This window comes from Bos indicus x Bos taurus, chromosome 25, assembly GCF_003369695.1.
Source record: "Bos indicus x Bos taurus breed Angus x Brahman F1 hybrid chromosome 25, Bos_hybrid_MaternalHap_v2.0, whole genome shotgun sequence".
NCBI classification, from domain to species: domain Eukaryota; kingdom Metazoa; phylum Chordata; class Mammalia; order Artiodactyla; family Bovidae; genus Bos; species Bos indicus x Bos taurus.
In genome coordinates, this window is record NC_040100.1 from 31,460,188 (window position 1) to 31,485,417 (window position 25,230).

General features: G+C 48.8%; 1 protein-coding gene across 2 annotated transcripts in view; it reads right to left on the reverse strand.

Annotated features, from left to right (window-relative positions):
• Positions 1 to 25,230, reverse strand: part of SNX29 (sorting nexin 29) — a 600,629-nt gene that overhangs the window by 223,199 nt on the left and 352,200 nt on the right. For both annotated transcript variants that reach the window (XM_027527872.1, XM_027527873.1), the window contains one exon: positions 9,406 to 9,522. In XM_027527872.1, coding sequence (XP_027383673.1) covers positions 9,406 to 9,522 — 117 coding nt within the window. The remainder of the gene's footprint in view (positions 1 to 9,405; positions 9,523 to 25,230) is intronic.

The following is a 25,230-nucleotide window of genomic DNA, read 5'->3' on the forward strand; positions in this document are numbered from 1 at the left end:
ACAGAGGCGATGACACTCTGGACAGCCAAACGAAAAAAAAAAGAAGAAGGACGAAAAAAGAAAGCTACTTTCCTAGGAAAGAAATAAAAATCTAAGTGAACACAAGGCTCTTCTGACTTTATCAAAAGTCTTGTGACAAAGTCCGATCTCAAATGCCTGGCTGACTGCATCAGTCACACCTCAAACCACGGCCACCCACCTCGGTGTGGATGAGGCCTGCAGGTTCTGGCTCAGGGGACCACCACTTGAACCTTTTTCCTCAGAAACGAGAGCAGCAGTACTTCTGTCGACCCAACAGGTAGGGAGGCTCAGGAACCCCAGGGTCAGTTCCAAGACGGTACCTGTCCCTCAGGAAGAGGTCAAAAGAACAGGTCACGGCAGCAAAATCGTTTGGCTTGGTTTCCCAGAGAAGTAACAATGGATCTAGGCACAGACTGCTCTAGAGCACACCGGCTGACCAGGGAATCCACCTCCAGGACACACACAGTAAAAACAGCATCTATTTCCACTGGGAGGTTATATAAATCCACTTCAAGGACACTGGGCTTCTCTATTGCTCAGACAGTAAAGAATCCACCTGCAATGCAGAGATGTAGGTTTGATCCCTGGGTCAGGAAGATCCGCTGGAGAAGAAAACAGCAACCCACTCCAGTATTCTTGTCTGGAGAAATCCATGGACAGAGGAGCCTGTCCATGGGTTACAGTCCATGGGGTCACAAAGAGTCGGACAGGACTGAGCGATTAACACTTTCACTTTTTAAGGAGATTGGGAACACTCCCAGAACAAACTGTACGGTCCCTCTGAGGCTCTGATGCCACTCAATGAAAACTGAGCCATCACTGAACCTCACTTCGTATTAGCAGCCCCAAGTTCATGATGAACCAGGAGAAAAAGAAGAAGAGATGAGCCTTTTAAAAAAATTATAAAAAACAGAAATCTTTAAAAAAAATTAAGTCATGGGTAATTGGTAGGGAAGGCAAGACTAATCAGAAGGGAGCTCTGTTATCATGAAGAAAGATATTTATTCAATTAAGAAATAAGCACCTATATTTAGTTAGAGGGTATGTACAAGTATAATCATGTGGTTATTATGTATCCTTGGAAATACAGTGTATGTTAATTTAGCAGAAATATGGTCAATTAACTTGGAATTTAGATGGACACATTATGATCAGTAGAATTGACAAGGGGCTGTGGGGACAGAACAGAAGAGGCTGAAGAATCTGCATTTTGAGGATGACAAGAATGACATGAGTCAAGGACAGTGGCCCAGTCTGACAGCATGAGACAGAGGTCCAACCCTGGGCCAGTCTACACAGGAGTCCCACGTGGCTGCCTGAGACTCCAGAACCGTGTTTCCTGGTTAATGAAGTTAGACTGAGAAACGTACATGTCAATAAAACACAATGGTTAGGAGCCAAGCAACTCAAGACCTTGAGGTTTAACCCTCGAGAGGTGGGGGTTGAGGCTGGGAGCAGCTTCTGTAGAAGGCAAAAAGTGAGATCAGAGCTAAGTTATTAAATAAAGATGAGTAGCCTTGTTTGCACCAGTAATTGGTATGGGTCACGAGCTCAGGATTTCCGTCATCCAACTGAAAATGGCAACCCACTCCAGTATTCTTGCCTGGAGAATTCCATGGACAGAGGAGCCTGGTGGGCCATAGTCTGTGGGTTCGCAAAGAGTCAGACATGACTGAGCAGCCAACACTTGCAATCTTACTGCAAATGTAATTTCAAAGTTCCGCAGCCATAAGCCTTAGGTTAGCCAGGCTCTGTCCACCCAAACCCTAAACCCAAGCCCCTCAGGGTTCCCCAGAGGAACCGAACTACTCATGGTTATGAGTGAACCAGGCATAAACCAGGGGTATAACGTGGGCACCCTTGGGAAGACAGACCTGTGAGTCCAGCATTAACGTCAGGGAGCACGTGACTGCCTATTTGCACACAGACAGATGACTGGGCTCAAAGAGGGGCTTTTATTCCCCGGCACTGAGCTGTTTAAAGAGGGTTCTGCAAGCATCTTTCCGGATGATTCTGTGTCAGAAACTAATATTTCTGAGCTAAGCTTCTATGTGAGACATATTTTTAGTAGCCTCTCTTAAATGGCACTTTTAAAAATAATCTCCTTCAAGACGGTAGACGATTAGAACACGGATGTCCAAGCGCCGAATTAAAAAGCTTCTTATAATTTGGAACACGCTGTTTAGCGCTGCCGTGGGACCACAGACAATTTAGTGCTTGATCATTAGATATTCAGCAAGTGCCACCCAGCTGAAAAATATATTTCTTATTAAGCTTCAGGACTTAAATAGCATCAGCTCTCAAATGAGATCACTCCCTCGGAAGGTTTTAAAGATACCAAGAAAGTCCCAAGAAGCATTTTATTTCAAAGTGAACCTTATTACAAAACTTGGGATGAGTTTCTTCCATCTATCTCACACCTGAATTTTAAATCCCTCATCTTTCTCTCCCATCAGCTCCATCATTCCAATAATGGAGGGAAGGGGTCCCATGGAAACACTGAGCAGCTTACAGCGAGAATTAACAGGAAGTCTCTGCCATCCGACAGCCTCCAGGATGGCACCTTTCTGGATAATCAAACACTGCGGTTAATAGAGAGTTTCCATAGCTACCGCAGGTGCGTGGGCAGACTCACACAGCACCTGCTCCCTGAGTGTGCGCACCAGCCTCCAAGAAGAGGAAAGTGAACACGGCCCCTGTCGCCAGGCAGCTATCCATCCTCAGATTTAAAAAGGAAAATTCAACACCAGGTGATAACACAGAGCGACAGGTGCTGACCCACAAAGTGTCACTGGAACAGATTAGGGGCTTAGCCAGGTGTTCAGGAGGGGTGTGGGCAAGAGGGGAGGATCTGTGCAGGCTTTTGTGGAAGGTGGTTCTACTGTAAGGTGCTTTGGGGGACCTGCAATGGAAAGCGTTTAAAATGTTTCAAGGCAGTTGCAATGAATAGCATCATCATTACACTGTAGAGCAATGGACGTGTTTATGAAACTAGAGATAATGGGAAGGGAGCGGGGAGCCGAGAGACAGACAGAGCATGGGACAGCCTCGGAGAGAGAGACTCAGCATTGGGGAGAGACAGACAGACAATCAGGGGCAGAGAGACCAACACACACACAGTGGGTGAAAGAGAGAGAGAGAAGGAAAGACAGGCAGAGGCAGACCAAGACAGAAAGGGACAGAGAGTGAGAAACAAGGAGAAGTAGAGAGGGAGAGAGAGACAGAGAGACAGAAAAAGAGATTACAGAGCAGAGGGATGGACTTCCCTGCGGTCCAGTGGTCAAGAACATGTCTGGCAGTGCTAGGGATGCAGGTTCGAGCCCTGGATGGTGAACTAAGATCTCAAATACTGCAGAGCAACTAAGCCCGGACGCCACAGTGAAAGATCCCGCAACACAATGAAGACCCTGCGTGCCGCAACTAAGACCCGATGCAGCCAAGTAAATAAATGAGAGGCTGAAAAAGAGAGCGCAGGGAATCCAAGAGCCCCGCACAGCCTCCTCTCTGGGAACCTGTGTGCATGAGGCTCAAAGTGCCCGGGAACACACAGGAGTTCAGATGACCGAGAGCCAGGCCAATGGGGGTGGCGGGTGGGAGGGCAGTGGAACCCAAGACTAAACACCAAGCCGGTCACTCGCCTCCAGAGGGGCAGGTCCAGGGCACCCCACAGTCATGCAATGCCACCTCCCCCTCCAAGCTCTGTGGGTCCCGGGTTGGGGCAGCTTCATGGGACAGCCCAGGCTGTCAGGGTCTCCCTGCAGCATGTGTGGGTAACGAATGTGATATGTAACTCGGCCCTAAGTTTCCTAAAAGCATCTCTTGGAAAGCATCTTAGAAAAGATGGTTCTTGGGGAAATAAACGCGTAAGAGGTGTGCCAGCTCTACCCTTCACGGATGGCCCTGGTGGAAAGTGCTACAGAGAGAGGCCTCCTGACCATCTTTGTTCGAGATGATTTATCACAATACCCTCTTCTTTTTTATATGTACCACCTAGTGACAGACTATTTTCTTGAGCTCCAAAATCACTGCAGACGGTGACTGCTGCCACTAAATTGAAAGACGCTTGCTCCTTGGAAGAAAAGCTATGACCAATCCGGACAGCATATTAAAAAGCAGAGACATCACTTGATCAACAAAGGTCCACAGAGTCAAAGCTATGGTTTCTCCCATAGTCATGTACAGATGTGAGAACTGAACCATGAAGATGGCTGAGCACCCAAGAATTGATGCTTTCAGACTGTGGTGCTGGAGAAGACTCTTGAGAGTTCCTCAGATTACAAGGAGATCAAACCTATCAATCCCAAAGGAAATCAACCCTGAATATTCATTGGAAGGACTGATGATGCTGAATCTCCAATACTTCAGCCAACTGAGGTGAAGAACTGACTCACTGGAAAAGACCCTGATGCTGGGAAAGATTGAAGGCAGGAGCAGAAGGGGATGACAGAGGATGAGATGGTTGGATGGCATCACCAACTCAATGGACATGAGTTTGAGCAAGTTTCAGGAGATGGTCAAGGACAGGGAAGTCTGGCGTGCTGCAGCCCAAGGGGTCACCAAGAGTTGGACACGACTTAGTGACTGAACAACCACCACCACCTATAATGCATCCTTCCAATCACTATTTTACAGTCAGGAAACTATTCTGCTCTCAGAACACTCCACCTTCTCTAGATTACAAATTCCAAAGAGTGTAGTCTGATGTCAAGATGAAGTGATCAGTTAAGTAAAAAACAACAACAACAACCCACTTTGATGTGAAAAAGCTAGAGGAGGAGACGAGGCAGTGGAAGATGCAGTCTGCGGGCAGGGAGTGGAATGCTTGAGAACTCTGCCACAGAGGGATGGGAACCTTTAAAATCGCCAGGAGGGTTGTGCCTGGAGGACAAAAGACATTAAACCCTGCTTGAAATGAAAAAGGAATGAGAAACAGGAGAGTTAAGCAGCACAGCACTGAAGAATGATATGGTCCTGGATTTGCAATCTTGTGGAACCTCGGAGCTGTGTGCCTCGGGGTGAGTCCTAAAACCTCTGTGCCTCGGTGTGCTAAGCTGAAAAATGGACCGAATGACTATACTGTGCTGGGGAAAGGTAAAAGTGCACGCCACGTAGTGAATGGCTCTCATCACACAGACAAGGGAGGGGACAGGTGGCAGGAGAACAAGCCAGGAGGGCTGATGCTTCGAGTCAGGGAAGTGAGGCTACAGACCTCTAGCCGTACCTGGCGGCGCCGTCTTTTCTGCTTAAGCGGAGGTGATCAACTTAAACAGCACATGGGACGGGGAAACAGAGACCCACAGAGGCGGCAGGAAAGGGAGCAATCCAAGTGCAGTCACATAAAGTGAGACCAAATTTGAGCTGCTCTCCATGTGCTGTGACTGTAATTGACAGCCGCACCCTGCCGTCTTACAAGACTCTGTCCCCATTTATTCAAAATAGGAGCTATTCTCCCAGAGAATTTTCAGGGCTGTAATCAAATCCTGCTAAAAGGTTTAAAAAAACAAACAAACAAAAACTCCAGCGTTCATTCACATCTCATACCAGAGGGGGAGAGAATAATGAGGAGAGAGTCCTAAAAATACTTGCATTCAAAAAAATAAAAGGAAAAAACTCAACCCTTAATCCCAAACTCCTCCTTAAAATAAACGACTTACTTTAAAAGTCATAAAAACATACTACTGAGAAGACACTGTGTCTTTGTACCTATCTCTAAAAAAGCAATTACCATCTGGACTTCCCTGGCGGTCCAGTGGTTAAGACTTCTGACTCTCACTGCAGGGGTCACAGGTTCAGTCCCTGGTCAGGGAAGATCCCACAGGCCAACAGGTGCAACCAAAAGAAAAATTATTATTTGCTCCATGGAATTGTCCTCTGCTCTAAACAGTGAAGTTCTCACCTAGCAAACACTTAACGGAGCACCTACTCTGTGTCAGGCACAGTCCTGGGCATGGAGATTCAGAGACGAAAACAGGGCCACCCCCCTCCGCCCCAGTGCCCACCAACAAGTGCCTTTACCAGCAGCATCTCGTGGAATCCCCAAAGCCACCCGATAGAAGAGGAAACCAGGCTGCCCTTGAGGCCCTTGAATACTCTGGTGTCTGGGAGGAAGTCTAATCTGAGGGCAGCAGAGAGTGGCAATGGGAAGAGCCTCCCCCAGCAGAGGCCCCTCAGGATGGGCGGGAGCATGCAGGCGTGCTAAGTCGCTTCAGTGGTATCCGACTCTTTTCGACCCTATGGACTATAGCCTCGGTAGGCTCCTCTGTCCATGGGGATTCTCCAGGCAAAAATACTGGAGTGCGTTCCCACGCCCTCCTCCAGGGGATCTTCCCAGCCCAGGGATAGAACTCTCGTCTCATGTTTCCTGCATTGACAGCCGGGTTCTTTGCCGCTAGTACCACCTGGGAAGGAAGAGTGGGATCCAGAACCGAAACTGAGCTCACGGCTGCCTCCCTCCTTTGTCCAGGCTGCCTGGCTCTAGGCAGATGACCAGAGCGGGCCTGAGGCAAAATCGACAAGGTCAAGGGGCTTCCCTGGGCCAGTGTCAGAAAGGCCAGCTCTTCCCAACAGCCTGCAGGACCACTTACTCTCTCCTGACTGCTGGCCATCACAGCCTGCCCGCCGGAAAGGCTCTGGTGACAGTTCGAGCTGCCTCTGGGTAAAGGATGTCACTGCCCTCATGGGCATCCAGACTGGAGGCCAAAGGGAGTGCGGCACGAGGAGAGAAGATGGGTCACTTATCAGGGGTCCAGGGAAACCTGGACTCCACCACTTACTACTTGACATTCACTCACTCATTCTGTAAGTCAACTTAGAGTCATTAAGTACCGACTGTGTGAATCACTGGAATTTACCCTCAAAGAGGTGCACTTACCCTCAAAGAGGTGGTGGTGCCTCGAGACACTGATTAGTGAGAGATAAACATAAAATTATAGTAAGAGAAGGAGAGATACATACAAACATCACACTTGACAAGGAAAATCTGCCCTTGTCGGGTCTCCTGAGGAGGTGATTCTGATGGTGAGTGGCCTGGGCCCAGAGCCTTACTCCAGGCAGAAGGGACGGGAGCAAAGGCCCCACAGAGGGAGAAAGCAAAGGACCTGGAGCTGAAGGAGCCCAATGGCCTGGGGGCCCAGCACCGTGCTGGAGCTTAATCATAAGTCCAGCGGGGCCTGAACCCTCTGCATCTCAGCTGCCGTGCTTACTCAAGAGGAGGCTAATTTCATTTGATTCACAGGCTGGACTTCAAATGAGAGGGGACTTCTCTGGCAGTCCAGTGGCTAGGACTTTGCCTTCCAATGCAGGGGGTTCACTGGTCTGGTCAGGGAGCTAAGATGTCACGTGCGTCCCAGACAAAAAACCAAAACAAAACACAAGTGATACTGTAACAAATTCAATAAAGACTTAAAAAAAAAAAAATCAAATGAGATAAGGAAGGCAGAGACCCATGTGTGCCCAACACACTGTTGAACTCCGACAACTGGGAGCTCCTGACGGGTACTGGCGCTCAGAAAGAGTTTTCCTGCAACAGGTGGAGAAGAACAGAAAAAGGTCCTCCCTTCTGATGGAGGACAAAAAGAAGATTCAGTGCCCCAGAATCTTGTAAGATGAGAACTCTGGATCTACATCCAGTCAAGCGAGCTCCATGAGCTGCCTGACAACCTTCCGGTCTAAGTGTGGGATTTCACAGGGATGTTATGTCAACTCTGTTTTAAAGATAAAAACAGAAAACAACCGTATATCCATCAATAGGGCCTGGTTAGATGAACTATGGTATTGCCAGTTCAAAGGCTTACGATGCAGCTCTTTAAAACAATGACGTGGACCTACATGCAAAGTGTCGATAAAATAAAGTGACCTCTAAAGTGTATAGTTAGAAGGAAGAAAAGTAATAGACACAACAGTGAATAAAGCAGGTGACTAGTGATTAAACACGCAGGCACGTGCATGGGGCTTACTCAAGCCATGCTCATCTCTAGAAAGACAAACCCAAGACTGATCGCTGTTATTGCCTCTGGGACAGAAAATAGATTTCTTTTTCACTGAATATACCCTTTTATGCTACTTGGCTGTTTAGCATGTATGTAACAAGGTTTGCCAAGAGTCCAAATTTTGATAATTTTCAATTGTTTAAAAAAGAAAAATCCAAGTCTCTGACGGCACACAAACCCAGATCTGTCACTTCTCACTACAATTCAAAAAACTAAGAAAATTATGAGACAAGAAGAAATTTGAACACTGATATTTGTTGGTATAAATGAATTATTGATAACAGAGGCTGACAATGATATTTGTTTCAATTATACTTGATTGCTCTGTTCTCTTGATTTTTATAGCTATATTCTGAAATGTCTAGAGATGAAATAATGCCTAATATTTGATTCAAAACAATACAGAAGGGGAAAGCAGGTGTTGGGAATCTGAAATAAGATTGACTATGACTGACAATAGTTCAATCAAACAATGGTCACATCAAAGTGTATCACATACCCGCCAACCTTTGGGTGTTATTAACATCTGACATCATAAGAAAGTTTTAAAGCAAAGAAAAAGCTGTTATAAACGTGCACAAAAGGACAAGATGCTCTCAGCAACGTGGTTTGCAGTAGCAAAATAATGGAAACAACCCCAATGTTTATGGACGCAAAGCCAGATTTAAACTAGAGCAGTATTTCGTTCAACAGAGAATTACAGATTTAACAAAGTGAACAAACTCAGTGGGGCGTTCTCAACCAGGGGTGATTCTGCCCCTGAGCGGACATCTGACAATGTCTGGGGATATACTTGGCTCCCGTGACTGGGGTGGCGGGGGGTTGCTACTGGACTCTAGTGAGTAGAAATTGGGGATGCTGCTACACATCTTATGATACACAGGATGGCCCCCGACAAAGAAGGAAATGGCTCAAAGTATCAAGAGGGCTGCAGTTTAAAATCCCTCTATTACAGTGGCCCTCAACCTTTAGATACCAGGGCCTGGTTTCATGGAAGATAATTTTCCCATGGGCCGTGGAGGGGAGGGTGGTTTGGGGATGATTCTTGTAAGGAGCATACAACCTAGATCCCTCTTGTGTGCAGCTCACAGTAGGGTTCCTACTCCTATGAGAACCTAATTCTGCCGCTGATCTGACAGGAGGCAGAGCTCAGCTGCTCATGTGAGCGATGGGGAGTGGCTGTAACACAGATGAAGCTTCACTCACTTGCCCACCAACCACCTGGGTGGCTGGTACCTGGATGGGGGCACCATCTGAGTGGGGGTACCTGGATGCTCTCCCTTTTAATCTCTGTACTTTTCCATGCCCTCGACATTGATGTAACAGAAGGGCTGTGGGCAGCAGAGGTGGTAGGCAGACAGTGTGGGCATAAGTTGGGCAAGGCTGGGGCACTCACCGGCCCCCGCAGGTCGATGAGCTCCTGCCGCATCTGGGAGACGAGGGCTTCCTTGGCCACCAGGGCCCGGTGCAGGCGCTCGTTGAACTCGATCAGCTCGCCATGCATCTCCGCCACCTGCAACACACAAGCACCAGACGGTGAGGCTCGGGGGCAGACCCTCCCCACGGCCCATCCCGCCTTCTCTGAGCCCACCACTGGTCAGCTGGCACCGAGAGGTTGTTGAGCTGGAAACAATGAACGCTGCTTCCTTATGGATCAGCTATGCAAATCCACCCATTTAAGCTGAATATGTTTTTGATTTGGTGGAACTGAACACTGTAGTATCAATGGTCCCAGTTTATAGTCCAGAATATGACTACATCAGGTCATTTTTGGACCTGAGGCTTTTATTCTTAGGAAATGAACACTTATCTAGCAAAGGCTTTCTTTCTCATCTGAGTTGTGCCTGTCAAGAGCCCCCTGCTAATGGCACAAGTAGAATGGCTGACAACTTCTTTTCTTTCTTTAAAAAAAAAACAAAAAACTTATTTGGCTGTAAAATTTATTTTTATTAAATTTATTTGGCTGTAACATGGCACCCCACTCCAGTACTCTTGCCTGGAAAATCCCATGGATGGAGGAGCCTGGTAGGCTGCAGTCCATGGGGTCGCTAAGAGTCGGACACGACTGAGCGACTTCACTTTCACTTTTCACTTTCATGCATTGGAGAAGGAAATGGCAACCCACTCCAGTGTTCTTGCCTGGAGAATCCCAGGGACGGGGGAGCCTGGTGGGCTGCTGTCTCTGGGGTCACACAGAGTCGACATGACTGAAGTGACTTAGCAGCAGCAGCAGCAGCATTTGTTTAGTTGTGGCATGTGGGGTCTTTGTTGGGGTGAGTGGGTTTTCTCTCTAGGTGTGGTGCACAGGCTTAGAAGCCCTGTACCAACTGGGATCCCAGTTCCCTGACCAGGGATCGAACTTGCATCCCCTGCACTGGAAGGTAGATTCTTAACCACTGGACCCCCAGGGAAGTCCCTGATGAACCATTTCTGTTCACTGAGGCTTTGGTTTTGAAAACCGAGACAACAGAATCAGAGCCTTGCTGAGGATGGTGATGGGGAGAGTGACGGACACGCCTGAGGCAGCACAGATGCCCAGTGGCCCCTGCCTGCTCTCTGCTGGGAAGACACCTGAGGTAGGTGGTATTACTCCTGCCACACAGACAGAGGAATGATGTCAGAGGAGTCTCAGGAGCAGGATCAAGGCCACACAGCTAAGGCTGACTCTGGAGTCCTGGCTCTTGATCACTGGGCCACATGCCACAATCCTGCCCCTCCACTCAGGCCTGCAGAGAGCCTGCAGATTTATCCACACTTCAATACTCTTGGCTGATCCCAAATAAAAAATGGAGGTTGGGATAAGATAGCCTATGACCGGTGCACAGAATCAATAACAGATCTTTCCGCGTGTAACATACAAAGGGAACAAGGATATCCTGCATGGTCAAAGCATACAGTAATTCCTCTGATTGTAAGAGTGATCTTGGGACTTCCCTGGCAGTCCAGTGGTTAAAAGACCACACTTTCACTGCAGGGGATACACGTTTGATCCCTGGTCAGAGAACTGAGATCCCACATTCCATGTGATACAGCCAAAAGAAGAAAAAAAAGTTTTTTTTTAAGAAAAGTGATCTTATTGGGGCTTATAATCAAAATAAACTAATTTATTTAAAAAAATTTTTCAGATAAATGTGAGGTATAATCTTGCCATGCTCATCAGAAACCATGAAAGATGACTCTGGCAAGTACCTTACAGAGAACACACCCCCGCGCCCCACCCCGCCCCCGCCAAATGTAGAGGTCAAGCAGACCCCAGCCAGCCCCTGTCCCCCTGCCCCTCCCAAGAAATCACCCCTCCTATACCCAAGACTTTAGCCAGGGTCTTACTACATTCAGTATAATGTATAAATAGTATCAGAACATTTATAAGTACTCTAGGTAAAATATAAAACATACTGTTAGAATACAGAAGGGATGTAAGGAGAAGTTTTGTGGGCAAAAAAGAGATTAACCTAAATCTAGATGCTTCAGAAGGAATAAAGGGAAGCTGTCATTTTATTTTTCTGAATACAATATATATAAAAGGTAAAAGGCACAGGGAGGAAATACAGAAGATACTGACATTAGTCATGGGATATTTTTAGTTTCCATTCTTTCTACTTTTCCTTACTTTTCAGTTTCTTATTAATGAGCATTCTTTCATTTATCAGAGAGAATAACCACTCAGGCTCTTTAAAAGAATTAAAAATTCTTCATGTGCAACTCAAGGAAGCAGCCAGGTGCAGTCAGCATGAAACTTCTCAAGTTCCCCGCTGCAATCCTGATGCTTCTGTTAACTCGCTCAGTGGCTCTTCACTCAGATGGCAATCCCTCTGTCTCCCAGAAGCCCAGCCTATTCAAACTGGTGAGAAACGCAAAGTGAAAAAGGCACAGCAGATACTGTGATGGCCACACAATTAACTAATGGAGAATAAGTCACTGAGCCTTTGACCAAACTCTCGTGTCATACAGACGTAAAATCAATATTCCCCGGTTGCCTTATTTTCGTATAAAAAAGCTTAAGATGACCATCAGGCCTTTCACAAACAAATACAACATCACTAATAATACCTACTTGATTCCTCCGCACACGCAGAAATCATACAAACCCTCCTCGAGCTTCCTTGGGGCTGAGAATCCATTTACCACACAGTAAGCAGGAAACACATACAACTGCCAATTTTGCTGCTAAATACCTGCTAATATACCCCCACAACATACAAGCTTTAAACAAATGTCACCATCATTTCCAAAGCAAAGTAGGGTTTTGCTTTGTGTTTGTGTTTTGTTTGGCAGTGGAAGCCAGGGCGTTAAAACCATTTTCCATAAATGCATAAAACATTGGAACATCCCAGCTGCAAGTGGTGTTTACACGAACTGTCAAAACCCTGGTTCTATTTTGCAGCCAGAGAGTAACTTGACCACATCAGACAAAGCTTTCATCTCACTAGAGAATGGGGTGGGGGGGAAATCCTATGGAACCAAGGAGACAAAACCTGACAAACAGTTTCCAGCAGTCATTAAAACAGCAATGCTCACTGTTACTAAGTAAGCTCTGAAACCCTGGATTTCTCCATTTCATATCCCCACAAACAGTTATTGATATAAACAGCTTTCATCTTACATAAACCACACTGAGCTTCCTACTCCTCAAATAACTCTTTCCAAACTATAGCATAACTAGAAATGAATTCGAGATTCAGAGCCAGCCTCAGAAGAGAAATGTGAAATCACAAATGGTTCCCATTACCATCAAAATAAAAGGCACAACCACTGCCTGTTGGAATTTCTATGAGGCTCTGAGGGCACTTACAGGTTGCATATGACCTTCCTTCCCTATTTCCAACAGCCGCAGGGAATGAGAGAGAGAGAAATGTCCCCCAGTCCTTCTCCACCAAGGAGCAAGAGTGATCTTCCCAAAGCAACAGCTGATATTGTCACCTGCTGTTTAAAATCTTCAATGCTTCCCACTGCCCTAAAGATAAAAATCCATCTCCTTGCAGATCTGGCTTCAGCCTCTCTCCCTAACACCATCTCCTGCCCCTTCCTCTCGTGTTTTCTCCCCAAAGTCACTCGACTCAGAGGGTCTTCTATGTTCCATAAACACGCTGAGCTCTGGGAGCTCACCTTATGAACAAAAAGGAGAAAGACACAACCAGCAGAGGAAATGACAGGTACAAAGGCCCAGAGGATGGCAGGAAAGCAGCCAAAAGAGGTGCTTTGAAAAGGCTCAGACTCTGATGCAAGGCAGCCTTGGTTGGCTCACTTAATGCGTGCTCTTGCGCAAGTCACTTAACCTCTATGACCCTGAGGCCCGTCATCTACAAAATGGGGATTAAAAACCACACTCACGGACTTCCCTGGTGGCCCACTGGTTAAGAATCTGCCTGCCAATGCAAGGGACAGGGGTTCAATCTCTGGTCTGGAAACAGTCCATATGCTGTTTGTTGGACAACTAAGTCAGTGAGCCACAACTACTGAGTCCATACATACCCTAGAGGTTGGAGCCGCAACTAGCGACCCACACACTGCGACTGCCAAAGCCCGCATGCTCTATCTAGAGCCCATGATCCACAAGAGAAGCCACCACAATGAGAAGTCTGAGTGCCGCAATGAAGAGTAGCCCCCGCTCGCAGAAACTAGAGAAAGCCGGTAAGGAGCAATGAAGACCCAGGACAGCCAAAAAATAAGTTCAGTTCAGTTGCTCAGTCGTGTCAGACTCTTTGAGACCCCATGGACTGCAGCCAAAAATAAATTAATTAAAAAAAAAAAAGAAAACAACACTCATCTCAGGGGCCGCAGTGTGGATGAAATGAGCTGCGGCCCTTAGCAGGCTCAATACTGTGCCCAAGCGTGGCAAAGGCTCAGTGAATGTGAAGTGGTTATATGGAGGGTGATCACATTAAAGGGACATGAGAAAGGAAGAAAAGGACAAGCAGATTTCTGGAAGCCAAATGGAAAAGTACCAAGCCGTAACAAGCGGCTCAGAGGGCTGTGGAGAGAGGCTCGCTGTCCCCTAAAGCGGGCGCATCACCCAGAGAACTGCTGACCACTCACCAGGCAATGTTCTCAGTGGTGAGGCACAGGGAAGTCATGGGGTTCACATCCCAGAAGTCAGACAAACTGGACTAGCACTCAGGGAGAGAGGAGGACTTGGAAGGAATCAGGAAAGGCCTCGTCCAGAGAAAACACTCAGGAGTCACTTCTCTGATGGGCCTTGACACATGCCAGGCAGCCTCCCATGGCTGACCCATGCCCTAAATCACAGTCAGGCACTCGCTGTGTTCTGGGACCATCAATGCTCAGGGCTGCCTTAAAAGTCAGCCGTGGGATTTGCCTGGTGGTCCAGTGATTAAGAATCCGCCTGCCAAGGCAAGGGGCATAGATTTGATTCCTGGTCCAGAGAGATTCCACATGACAAGGAACAACGAAGCCCCCGAGTTGCAACCACTGAAGCCTGCAAGCCCTAGAGTCCCTGCCCCACAAGAGAAGCCCCTGCAGTGAGACGCCACCACGACTAGAGAGCACTCCCCCACATGGTGCGACTAGAGAGAAGACCCTCTGCTTGGTGCGACTAGAGAGAAGCCTGTGCAGCAGCGAAGACCCAGCGCAGCCAAAAATAAATGAATAAATAACACCATGCATGGCTCCCAAGCTGTGTCTGGAAGGTGCACAACTCATGAGCTAATAACGTGTGACTGCTTATCAGTCATCATTTGGGTTTTGCCCTTTAGCATTGAGAGAAGAGGGGAGAAAGATTGAAGAAGTTTAAGTCACAAGACTCTTTGGCAATACATGTCAAACTTTTAAAATCTCTCACCTTGTGTTTAGCAAACCCATGCTAGGGAGTATCCTGTGTGCTAGGGAGTAAACCTGTGCTCAAGCAGTTTAGCTCCAAATGGCTGGAGTCCACCTAAAAGCCCAACCACAGGGCCTAGTGAAATCTATCAGGTTTTGCTGCTCTCCCCCACTTCCTGCTGCTTGGCAGACATCACTAGTCAATCAGGGCTTTCTTCCTCAAGAAGACACTCAGTCACCCCAAACCAATCGATCAGAGGGCTGGCCTACAGGATGACACCTATTTAGTATTCCTGGCAGACGGGGTTGGGGGAAGGCGTCAGAGAAGGCTGACGTCTGAGCTGGGCTAAAGATGATGCCTTTATAAGATGGTGCCTTTATGAAGATGATGCCTTTATAAGATGCTTTTATAAGATGAAGCCTTTGGCGATTCAAGAGGCTGAGCAATCCCTTCCAGCTGGAGCATCAGGAAAGATGCTCTCTGAAAAAAAATGTGTCTGTGAAAAAGCTCTTAAGTCTGTAAAAATCCCAGGAATTATCATAATGACCTGCCAAATCATGAAAAGATTATAATTTTTTAAAAACTGCCTTTGGCATTTCCTTTCGTATCACAATGTTCTATCTAACCACATTCAAGTAAATCTTGCTTCGCCCCTCCTCTGGCTGTGGAATGAGACACGTCCTGATTAATTAGACCAAGATACCTGCAGTTTCCCAGGTGGTACTAGCGGTAAAGAAGCTGCCTGCCAATGCAGGAGAGGTAAAGGACACAGGTTCGATCCCTCGGTCGGGAAGATCCCCTGGAGCAGGAAATGGCAACCCACTCCAGTATTCTTGCCTAGAGAATCCCCATGGACAGAAGAGCCTGGTGGGCTGCAGTCCACAGGGTGGCAAAGAGTCGGACAAGACTGAAGCGACTTGGCACGTACGCACCCCCAAATTTTAACAGCAACTGACACTCTTCAGGTCACATTCCCAAACTCTCAGAGAATACTGACTTGATGCCTCAGAATCTACCTCGATTTTATAAAATGCGCAGGCTGTGTGTGAGTCCCACTGACAATGGCTGTGGGGAGAGACCTGGAACCTTCCGCTGTGGTAAGGATACTGCAACCACCTTTGAGAGACAAAGCCCTCACCAGTGCCTACCAGTCTTCAAGGGTTTTGTTGTTGTTGTTGCTGTTTTTGACATGGACCATTTTAAAAGCTTTACTGAACTTGTTACAATATTGTTTCTGTTTAATGTTTTGGCTTTTTGCCCAGGAGGCATGTGGGATCCTAGCTCCCCACCAGGGATGGAACTTGCCTCTCCTGCATTGAAAGGTAAAGTCTTAATCTCTGGACCACCAGGGAAGTCCCTTAACACACCTGTGAATGCCAACTATACATCGGGCCTTTTCCGGGCATTAGATCACCCAGCTCGCGACCCTTGCCACCCTCCTGTGAGTGGCAGGGCTTCTTACACATGGGCCCTTGAGGCTCAGAGAGGTCAGGCTATGAGCCAAAGGCACCAGAGTCAGAGCCACTGTCTGTGTCCTCTGCCCTCCACCCTGGGGCACAGCAAGGAGCCGAGCCCTTCAGGGGTTAAGAAGATGAGCCAGTCCCACAGAGTAAATGGTACAGTCCCATGTGGACCAGTGGCTCCCAAAGCAAGCTGATGGTTAGATGCTTGGAGGGCTTCTGAGAAATACCGATTTCTGGGTTTCACTCCCAGAAAGGCTGATTCAACATGGGGGAGTCCAGAGTAATACTTTTAAAAGACCCTAGTGACCGTGATGCTCAATCAGACTTGGGAACCACTGGCAAAGACAAGGGGGGAAGAGGGTTCACGTACATAGATGTGAACTGCGAGCTTTTCGGTTCAGCATTTGTAGAATCAGGAGGTCATGGAAGCTCCTCCACTTGTCAGCTCTCGACTTCTGGATTCTCAAGGAGGTGAACAAAGCCACGGCCAGAGAAAAACCTCATCTAGCCTACCGGCCAATACCAGACAGCGGCAAGCACCCCGGGCAGAACGGCTCCTCCTGCGATGGCACAGGAGTTCCGCAACAGTGCTGCCTGAGGGCGCGGTGAGTGGCAGCTGGGGTGTCAGCTGTCTGCTACCCATCTGAGGCAAGCACAGAAATTCATAGTAAGCATTTCAAAACATTTGAAGCCATCTCATCTTGGTATGAAATCCAGGAATTCCACAGTTTTTCTAGTTTTGGGGGGTTTTGTTTTGGGTTTTTTTTTCCCGCATTTTACAAAAGTTCCAGTCTGTAATGAATTAGAAATACTAAAAAAAAAAAAAAAAACCAGGTTATTCGCAGATAGTTTCAGAAGCATCTATCTATATCACGTATGCCATCATTGAAACATCTTGCATTAATAATTATTAGAGACAATGACTAATAAAAGGATTTTAAAAAGTCAAAATATGACCATTTTTGGATAAAATTTGTAAAGAGAGTAGAAAGGAAAAATAAGAACCAATGTTATCCACATCTGTTGGTCTTCAGATGTATTTCCCTTGTTACAGTGTCAATGTAGGCTTGAAGACTAAGAAAATCACAAATGTTAACTGAACAACACACGTACAGACCTAGCCCAGGACACAGACATCCTCAAAAAATTACAGTTGATGGCTCAGTAGTGAAGAACCCACCTGCCAATGCAGGAGACATGGGTTCCATCTCTGATCTGGGAAGATCCCACATTGCACGGAGCAACTGAGCCCGTGCGCCACAGCTACAGAGCCTGCGCTCTCGAGCCCGGGAGTCCGCACGCTGCAGCGACTGAAGCCTGTGAGCCTAGAGCCTGCGCTCTGCACCGAGAGAAGCCAGTGCAACGAGAAGCCTGTGCGCTGCAATGAGTAGCCCCCACTCAGCTAGAGAAGAGCCCACGCAGCAACGAAGACCCACACAGCTGAAAATAAAAACCACACCTGCCGGTGCCCTAAGACACAGTGAGCGTTTCCTACAGCCGCCGGATCATGTCCATTTCCCAGAGAAGGAAGGTAAGGCTCAGGACCCGAGCAGCAAACCAAAAGGAAGGCGGGAGAAGGCAAGCACCCTGCTCAAGGCCACACAGGAAGCAAGCAGCAGAAGGAAGTGAAAGCGACGGTCGCTCAGTCGCGTCCGACTCTTGTGACCCTGTGGGCCATAGCCCGCCAGGCTCAGACTCTTGTGACCCTGTGGGGTCATAGCCCGCCAGGCTCAGACTCTTGTGACCCTGTGGGCCATAGCCCGCCAGGCTCAGACTCTTGTGACCCTGTGGGCCATAGCCCGCCAGGTTCCTCTGTCCATGGGATTCTCCAGGCAAGAATACTGGAGTGGGTTGCCATTCTCTTCTCCAAGGGATCTTCTCAACCCACGGATCGAACCCAGGTCTCCTGTGTTGGTAGGCAGATTCTTTACCAGCTGAGCCACCAGGAGAGCCCTAAGCAGCAGAACTGGTTTTCAAATTTCTGGGTCCCGGTTCTGAGGCAGGCTCTCTACCCTGCCCCTCTGCATACACCGTGACCAGGATGCTGAGCTGGCACCTCCAGATGCCAGAGGACCTGGAGGAGGTGAGGAACCTAGGTGGAGCACCAAGAGCATCACCACACACGTGCACAACCCTGGAAAAGGCACCGTCTCTGGGCGTGCCTGAGGCCTAGTCTGGCTTATCACAGACCAGTCTGCCCAACACCCCCCAGTCCCCGAGGAGACCCTGGCAGTTCAGGAAGGAACACCCAGAGTGAACAAGAACCTGAGCAGAGGCAGCCTGACTGTGGGACTCAGGGTCCCAAAGAGGAACCCAGCAACTTGGCCGGCAGCCAAAATGAGACTTGTTTAACGTGGTCTTCGCTTCATACACAGCACTGCAGAAACCAGCAAAGGAAATGCCAACCGGAGACGCTCCAGGGCCAGTGAGGGACACTTGGGGACATGCGGCATCAACAAGCCATCCAAGTGAGGCCACCTCTGATCAGGCGCAGAAAGAGGAGGGCTGTGGAGGTCAAACTCGGGTCCCATCCATCTGCTGTCAGGTGGCCTCGGACTCCTGGTATCTTTTCTACAAATGAGGGTCTTGTGCCCTGCAGTCCAGGTTGTCATGAGCAACAAAAACATGACGAGAGCATGGGCAGCACCTGCTGCCTGCCACAGAGTGTGATCCTGAATTCCTCCCAAGGGAGCGCATCCTCTGGCCAGTCAGTGTTCCAGGTACTTACAGGAGCATGTGCCATGGCCTGGGAGGTTGAGATTTATGTCCATTTTACAGATGAGGAAAGCAAGGCTCAGCAAGGTAAAGTGATGGTTCAAAGCCAGTTTGACTGAGGGGTGTGAAATGGATTATTTCCTGCCACACCAATAAACAAGGATGTCATAGCCATCTGTAATTCCGGCCCTCCGAATGTGAATTTCTGAGCCCCGAGGGCACCCAGGAAGAACAATTCTGGGTACCAGACAGCATCCGAAACTCCCCACAGTGAGCGGTGAGCAAGGAACTGAAGATGTGAAAAACCAGACCAGAGAGCTGAGATCCATATAAAACAAATGATTTCAGTGAGCCCAGACTCCTGCATCTTCCCATAGAAAGGCACTAAATCCCTTAACTTGAAATATCTGATTTTCCTTAACAATAATCTTTTGATGTTCAGACCACCTCCTCCTTATTACAAACTTCTATATAACTTAACTCCTCCCCACTTCCCACCCCCTCAGAGCAGTTCTCTCAGCGTCACTTGAGATGCTGGATCCCAGGCCTGAAGTCCTAAACTTTCCACCAAATAAAACCTAGGTCATGATTATTTTTAAAGTCGACGTGGGCTCGGGGTCTTGCATCTCCAGAGTCTCCCCAGTTTTCCTGTGCCCTCCAGCCCGCCCTGCACTCTGATACTGCGGTGGGGCCAGCCCCAAAAAGGCGGGCAGGCTTGTCCTGGTGAGGCAGAGCGCTGGGACCTCAGGACTGATCTTCCTGGACATTACACTGCCAAGCCACCAAGTGACAGGCTCACCAGAAGCTGGGGGAGGGCCAGCTCCATCCTCAAGTGCCACCCGGACAGCGCCACGTGGGCTCCACCCGCAGAGCCGCTGAGATAAGTTCACACTGAAGAGAGACTCCCTCCCTTCATCTCCTCTGTGTTCAGGAAGTTGAAATTGAGGAGGGGATGCTTAAAAACATTTGCCTGGGATTATGGTTTCCTGAGGGAGAAGGAAACACTCAGAACACTCAGCACTAACAGATTATGGGACACCTCTGAGAACAGATGCTATGTACCTGGTGCGGCCCCACCGCAGGGCTGCAGCGTCCCCGTCCTCAACACTGGCCCTGGCTTCCCCTGACGCCCAATCTTTCAGACAACACAGCAGGCAAGCCGGAGAAAGGTCGCACACAGCAGCAGCCGATAACCTGCCCAGATGACACCTTCTCTTTCCTGCCTTCCACGAACAGCCCTTAAAGAGCAAAGGCAGGACAGACAGAAATGGCAATAATAAAAGGGCAGCCAACCCCTTCCTGGAGGTCGTTTGAGACAGATGAGTGAAAGAGAGGAAAATAAAGCAAACACGAAACCTCTGAGTTCTAGCACTCTGCTGAAAGACATGTTCTTATCAGAAGAACACAAGAGGCATCGTACAGCTACAGAGGTTTTTAAACAGGTTCCATCAACTTTCACACACCCTTGGACTTCCCTGACAATCCAGTGGTTAGGACTCTGCAATTCCACTGCTGGGGGCATGGGTTCGATCCCTGGTTGGGGAACTAAGATCCTGAGTGATGCAGCCAAAAGAAAAAAAAATAAATGACACGGTCACCGATCCTGGGGAAGCATGACCAGAGGGGCTGCACAGCCTGGAATTTAAGCACAAACTCCAGAGCCCAGAGTCTTGGGATTAAAAACCACCCTTTCCCGCTTCCTAGCTGTGACTTTGGGCATATAGCTTACACCAGCCTTGGCCTGGAAACCCAAGTTCGATCCGTGGGTCGGGAAGATCCTCTGGAGAAGGGAATGGCAACCCACTCCAGTATTCTTGCCTGAAGAATTCCATGGACAGAGGAGCCTGGTGGGCTACAGTCCATGGGGTTGCGAAGAGTCGGGAATGACTCAGCAAATAACACTTTGACTTTCAGGCGCCTAGGTGTTAAAGGATCTGCCTGCCAATGCAGGAGATGCAAGAGACTCAGGTTCTTTCCCTGGGTCAGGAAGATCCCCTGGAGTAAGAAACGGGAAGCCGCTCTAGTATTTCTTGCCTGGGAAATCCCATGGATAGAGGAGCCTGGCGGGCTACAGTCCACGGGGTCATAAAAGCGTCTGACACAAAGCAGCACCAAGGACAGCACGCCGCGTCACTGGTCCCGCAGAATCTACAGCCTTCAGATCTTCAGATCTGTCCCCTCTCTGTCATCTCCGTCACCCCAGTATTGGTTGAGAAGCCCATTTCCCACTGCTCTCTCCTCATCGGCCCCACATACAAGCTGACACTCAAATGGCCTCAGATCAGATCATATCAGATCAGTCGCTCAGTCGTGTCCGACTCTTTGCGACCCCAGGAATCGCAGCACACCAGGCCTCCCTGTCCATCACCAGCTCCCGGAGTTCACTGAGACTCACGTCCATCGAGTCAGCGATGCCATCCAGCCATCTCATCCTCTGTCGTCCCCTTCTCCTCCTGCCCCCAATCCCTCCCAGCATCACAGTCTTTTCCAATGACTCAACTCTTCGCATGAGGTGGCTGGAGCTTCAGCTTTTTAGCATCATTCCTTCTAAAGAAATCCCAGAGCTGATCTCCTTCAGAATGGACTGGTTGGATCTCCTTGCAGTCCAAAGGACTCTCAAGAGTCTTCTCCAACACCACAGTTCAAAAGCATCAATTCTTCGGCGCTCAGCCTTCTTCACAGTCCAACTCTCCCTATGACCCAAACTTGAGCACATTCCTTCTCCACTTAAAACCTCTCACTGATGCTGACAAAGAAAATGACCAGAGGTCTGCAATTTGTTTCCAAATGACACGAAGGTCGAGGCACGGAGTACGGCTGGCCTTGGGAACTGGAGCCACCTGAGATGATGTGATGCGTAGGGGTAGGGACATGACACTCTTCTGCCCATATTAAAATTCTTCCATAACCCAAACTTTAAAAATTTCTTTCAATGGATTCCCATGAACTTCCCTGGCATGGTATACAAGTGATAGGAAAATGGGGAAGGGGGGAAGGGGCGGGAAGAGATAGGGAAGGGAGGAAGCAGGAAGAAATACTTCAAAGGAAAAACCGACACTGAGCACGTGAGATTACATGCTGCATCTCCACCTCCCTCCAGGCACATCTCCTGGAATCCTATCTACCCTTCAAAGACAAACTCACATCTCAGTTCTCCTTACTCCCCAGATCTTTTGATACATTTATCCGTCTTCTCCATAAATGATTCCTCAAGAGTGCAGGAGCAGTTACGGTTTCATGAGCACTTACTTATTTTCTTGGGGTCCAAAATCACTGCAGCCATGAAATTAAAAGACACTTGCTCCTTGGAAGAAAAGCTATGACCAACCTAGACAGCATATTAAAAAGCAGAGACATCACTTTACCAGCAAAGGTCCACCTAGTCAAAGCTATGCTTTTTCCAGTAGTCAAGTATGGATGTGAGAGTTGGACCATAAAGCTGAGCACCAAGGAATTGATGCTTTTGCACTGTGGTGCTAGAGAAGACTCTTGAGAGTCCCTTGGACCACAAGGAAATCAAGCCAGTCAATCCTCAAGGAAATCAGTCCCAAAAGTTCAATGGAAGAGCTGATGTGGAAGCTGAAGCTCCAATATTTTGGGCCACTTGATGCAAAGAGCCAATTCATTGGAAAAGCCCCTGATGCTGAGAAAGATTGAGGGCAGGAGCAGAAGTGGGTGACAGAGGATGAGATGGTTGGATGGCATCACCGACTCAACAGATGTGAGTTTGAGCAAGTTCTGGGAGTTGGTGATGGACAGGGAAGCCTGATGTGCTGCGGACAGGGTTGCAAAGAGTCGGCATAACTGAGTGACTGAACTGAACTGAGCACTTACTCCATGTCAAACGCTCTCAGGGCCACACCAGCCACAGCCCCACAGGGGCCTGGTGAGGGGCACGTGGGGCCTAACAAAGCTCCCACGTGGTCCGCAGAGCCACAGGCCCTTGTGCAGTGAACAGCCTACACAACCACACACAGAAGCCTCAGACATTTCACCAGATGCAAACCGCTGCTCCACTTTACAGGAGAGGAAACTGAGGCCCAGAGCAGCTGGACTATTTGCTCATGGACCCACGGAGATGAGGGCAGGGACACCTCAACCCACACTTATTTTGTTACACAAGCCCCACCCTTCACCCCGCTGCCAGGAGGAGATGTGGCCTGGTGGGGCAGCCTCTGCACACAACAGCACACGACGCTGCTCCCCAGGCCTGTCCTGGAGCACAGGCTCTCATCCAACTCCATGTATCTTCCCGGGGACTGAGGCCAAACCACCAACAAAACCAGACACTTCAGGACTCATTTCTGCTGGATCAGTGAAGGGTAGGAGGACACAGAAGGGGAGAGGGTGAAAGTTCCTTTCTGTGAACACAGCAGATTATGTCGTTTACCTGGCATCATACAGTGGTCGTAATTATAACCCATCACCACTACAAAAGCGCTGTGCTCTGCCAGGCTTGTGAAAATGGGTCACGGATTACTTTGAAAGGCTCTGCTGGCCTCTCCTTTCAAAAGCACCTTTGTTACAGGCTTGCTCATGGAGGACAACTATCGATTCCCAGGATCGTGGACTTGGAAGGCAGCTCAGCGCTGGCCTCATCTACCTGTCCAGCACAGAGGGCCTTCTCCAGCCTTCTAGCGTTGAGTGGGGGAAAAAAGGGAGAGGCCCTCGTCATCAAGAATACACACTTGCTGAACACACACCCTGGGACAGACCCAGTTCCCAGCACCGTCCCCCCGTGAGTTCATCCACAGGCAACCTTTGAGGCCCAGCCACAGCATTCTCTCTCCTTCAAAAATTCATCGGGGATTCCCTGGTGACTCAGCGTAAAGAATCCACCTGCTGATGCAGGAGACATGGGTTCGATCCCTGATCTAGGAAGATCCCACGTGCCTTGGAGCAACGAAGCCCGAGCAGCACAACCATGCAGCCTGTGCTCTAGAGCCCGGGGGCTGCAACCACTGCCCCCACGTGCTACAGCTACTGAAGCGAGCCCAGAGCCCTCGCTGCACAACAAGAGAAGCCATCGCAACGAGAATCCTGTGCACTGCAACCAGAGGGCAGTCCCACTGCTCACCACTAGAGAAAAGGCCACACAGCAAAAAAAACCAGCACAGCCAAAAATATGTGTATGTTAGTCACTCAGTCGTGTCTGATTCTTTGTGACCCCATGGACTGTATAGCTTGTCGGGCTCCCCTATCCATGGGATTTCCTAGGCAAGAATCCTGGAGTGGGTTGCCATTTCCTTCTCCAGAGGATCTTCCCGACCCAGGGGTTGAACCTGGGCCTTCTGCATTGTAGGCAAATTCTTCACCATCTGAGATATCAGAGAAGACAGACAAAAATAAGCAAATAAAAATTTTTTTAAAAGAAATTCATCTTCAGTATCCAAAAACGCTCAAAAATTCATTCATTCAACAAATTTCTATTTTGCATTGACCAAGCCCTGTATATCTACCAAGTACTACAGACACAGTAGCAAATGAGAGAGAGAAATCTCTACCTTGGAGGGGGTCTCCATTCTAGCAGGAACATGCCCCCACCAACCCCGTCAAGGAGACAGACGTGCAAGGAGGTTCAGTCTTATTTGAGGATGACGAGTTAAGAGCCCAGGCACTGAACCCTGAGTCCAAGCTCACCACCACCAAAAGGGCCTGCCTCTTGCCTCGGGGGTGGTTCATTTATAAAGCTCCTCCTGTCTGCAGTTGCATCTGGAATGACTTCCTTCACCCATACAATCATTGGCTTGAGTGCCAGGTGCTGTCCTGGGTGCTGGACATCAGTGGTGACCCTCAGGGAGCTCCCAAGATGCTGATGGTTCCTATACAGCATGACCAATGTGCCAGCGGAACACACTGGGGTCCTGGGGGCATGACAGAAGGCGTTCAGCCTTGGGGGCTGGGGAGGAGTGGCAACAGGGGATGGATCCCAAAGACGGTACCCAAGGTGAGGCTTGCGGGGTGGGAGATCAGCCAGCAGGAGGCAGGAGAGCCAGCTCACACCCAGGCCCAGCTGCTCCTGGGTCCCAGCACTCGAGTACACCCCCTGGGCTGTGCTGTGCTCAGTCATGTCCAACTCTTTGTGACCCCATAGACCGTAGCCCATCAAGCTCCTCTGTCCATGGAAAATTCTAGGTAAGAATACTAGAGTGGGTTGCTATTTCCTACCCAGTTCCCCCAGGCTCCTGGACTATTAAGTGGGGACCCACTGTGCTGGCGGGTGGGAGACCCTGATGGGACAAGAGCTGACCTCAGAGCCCTGGGC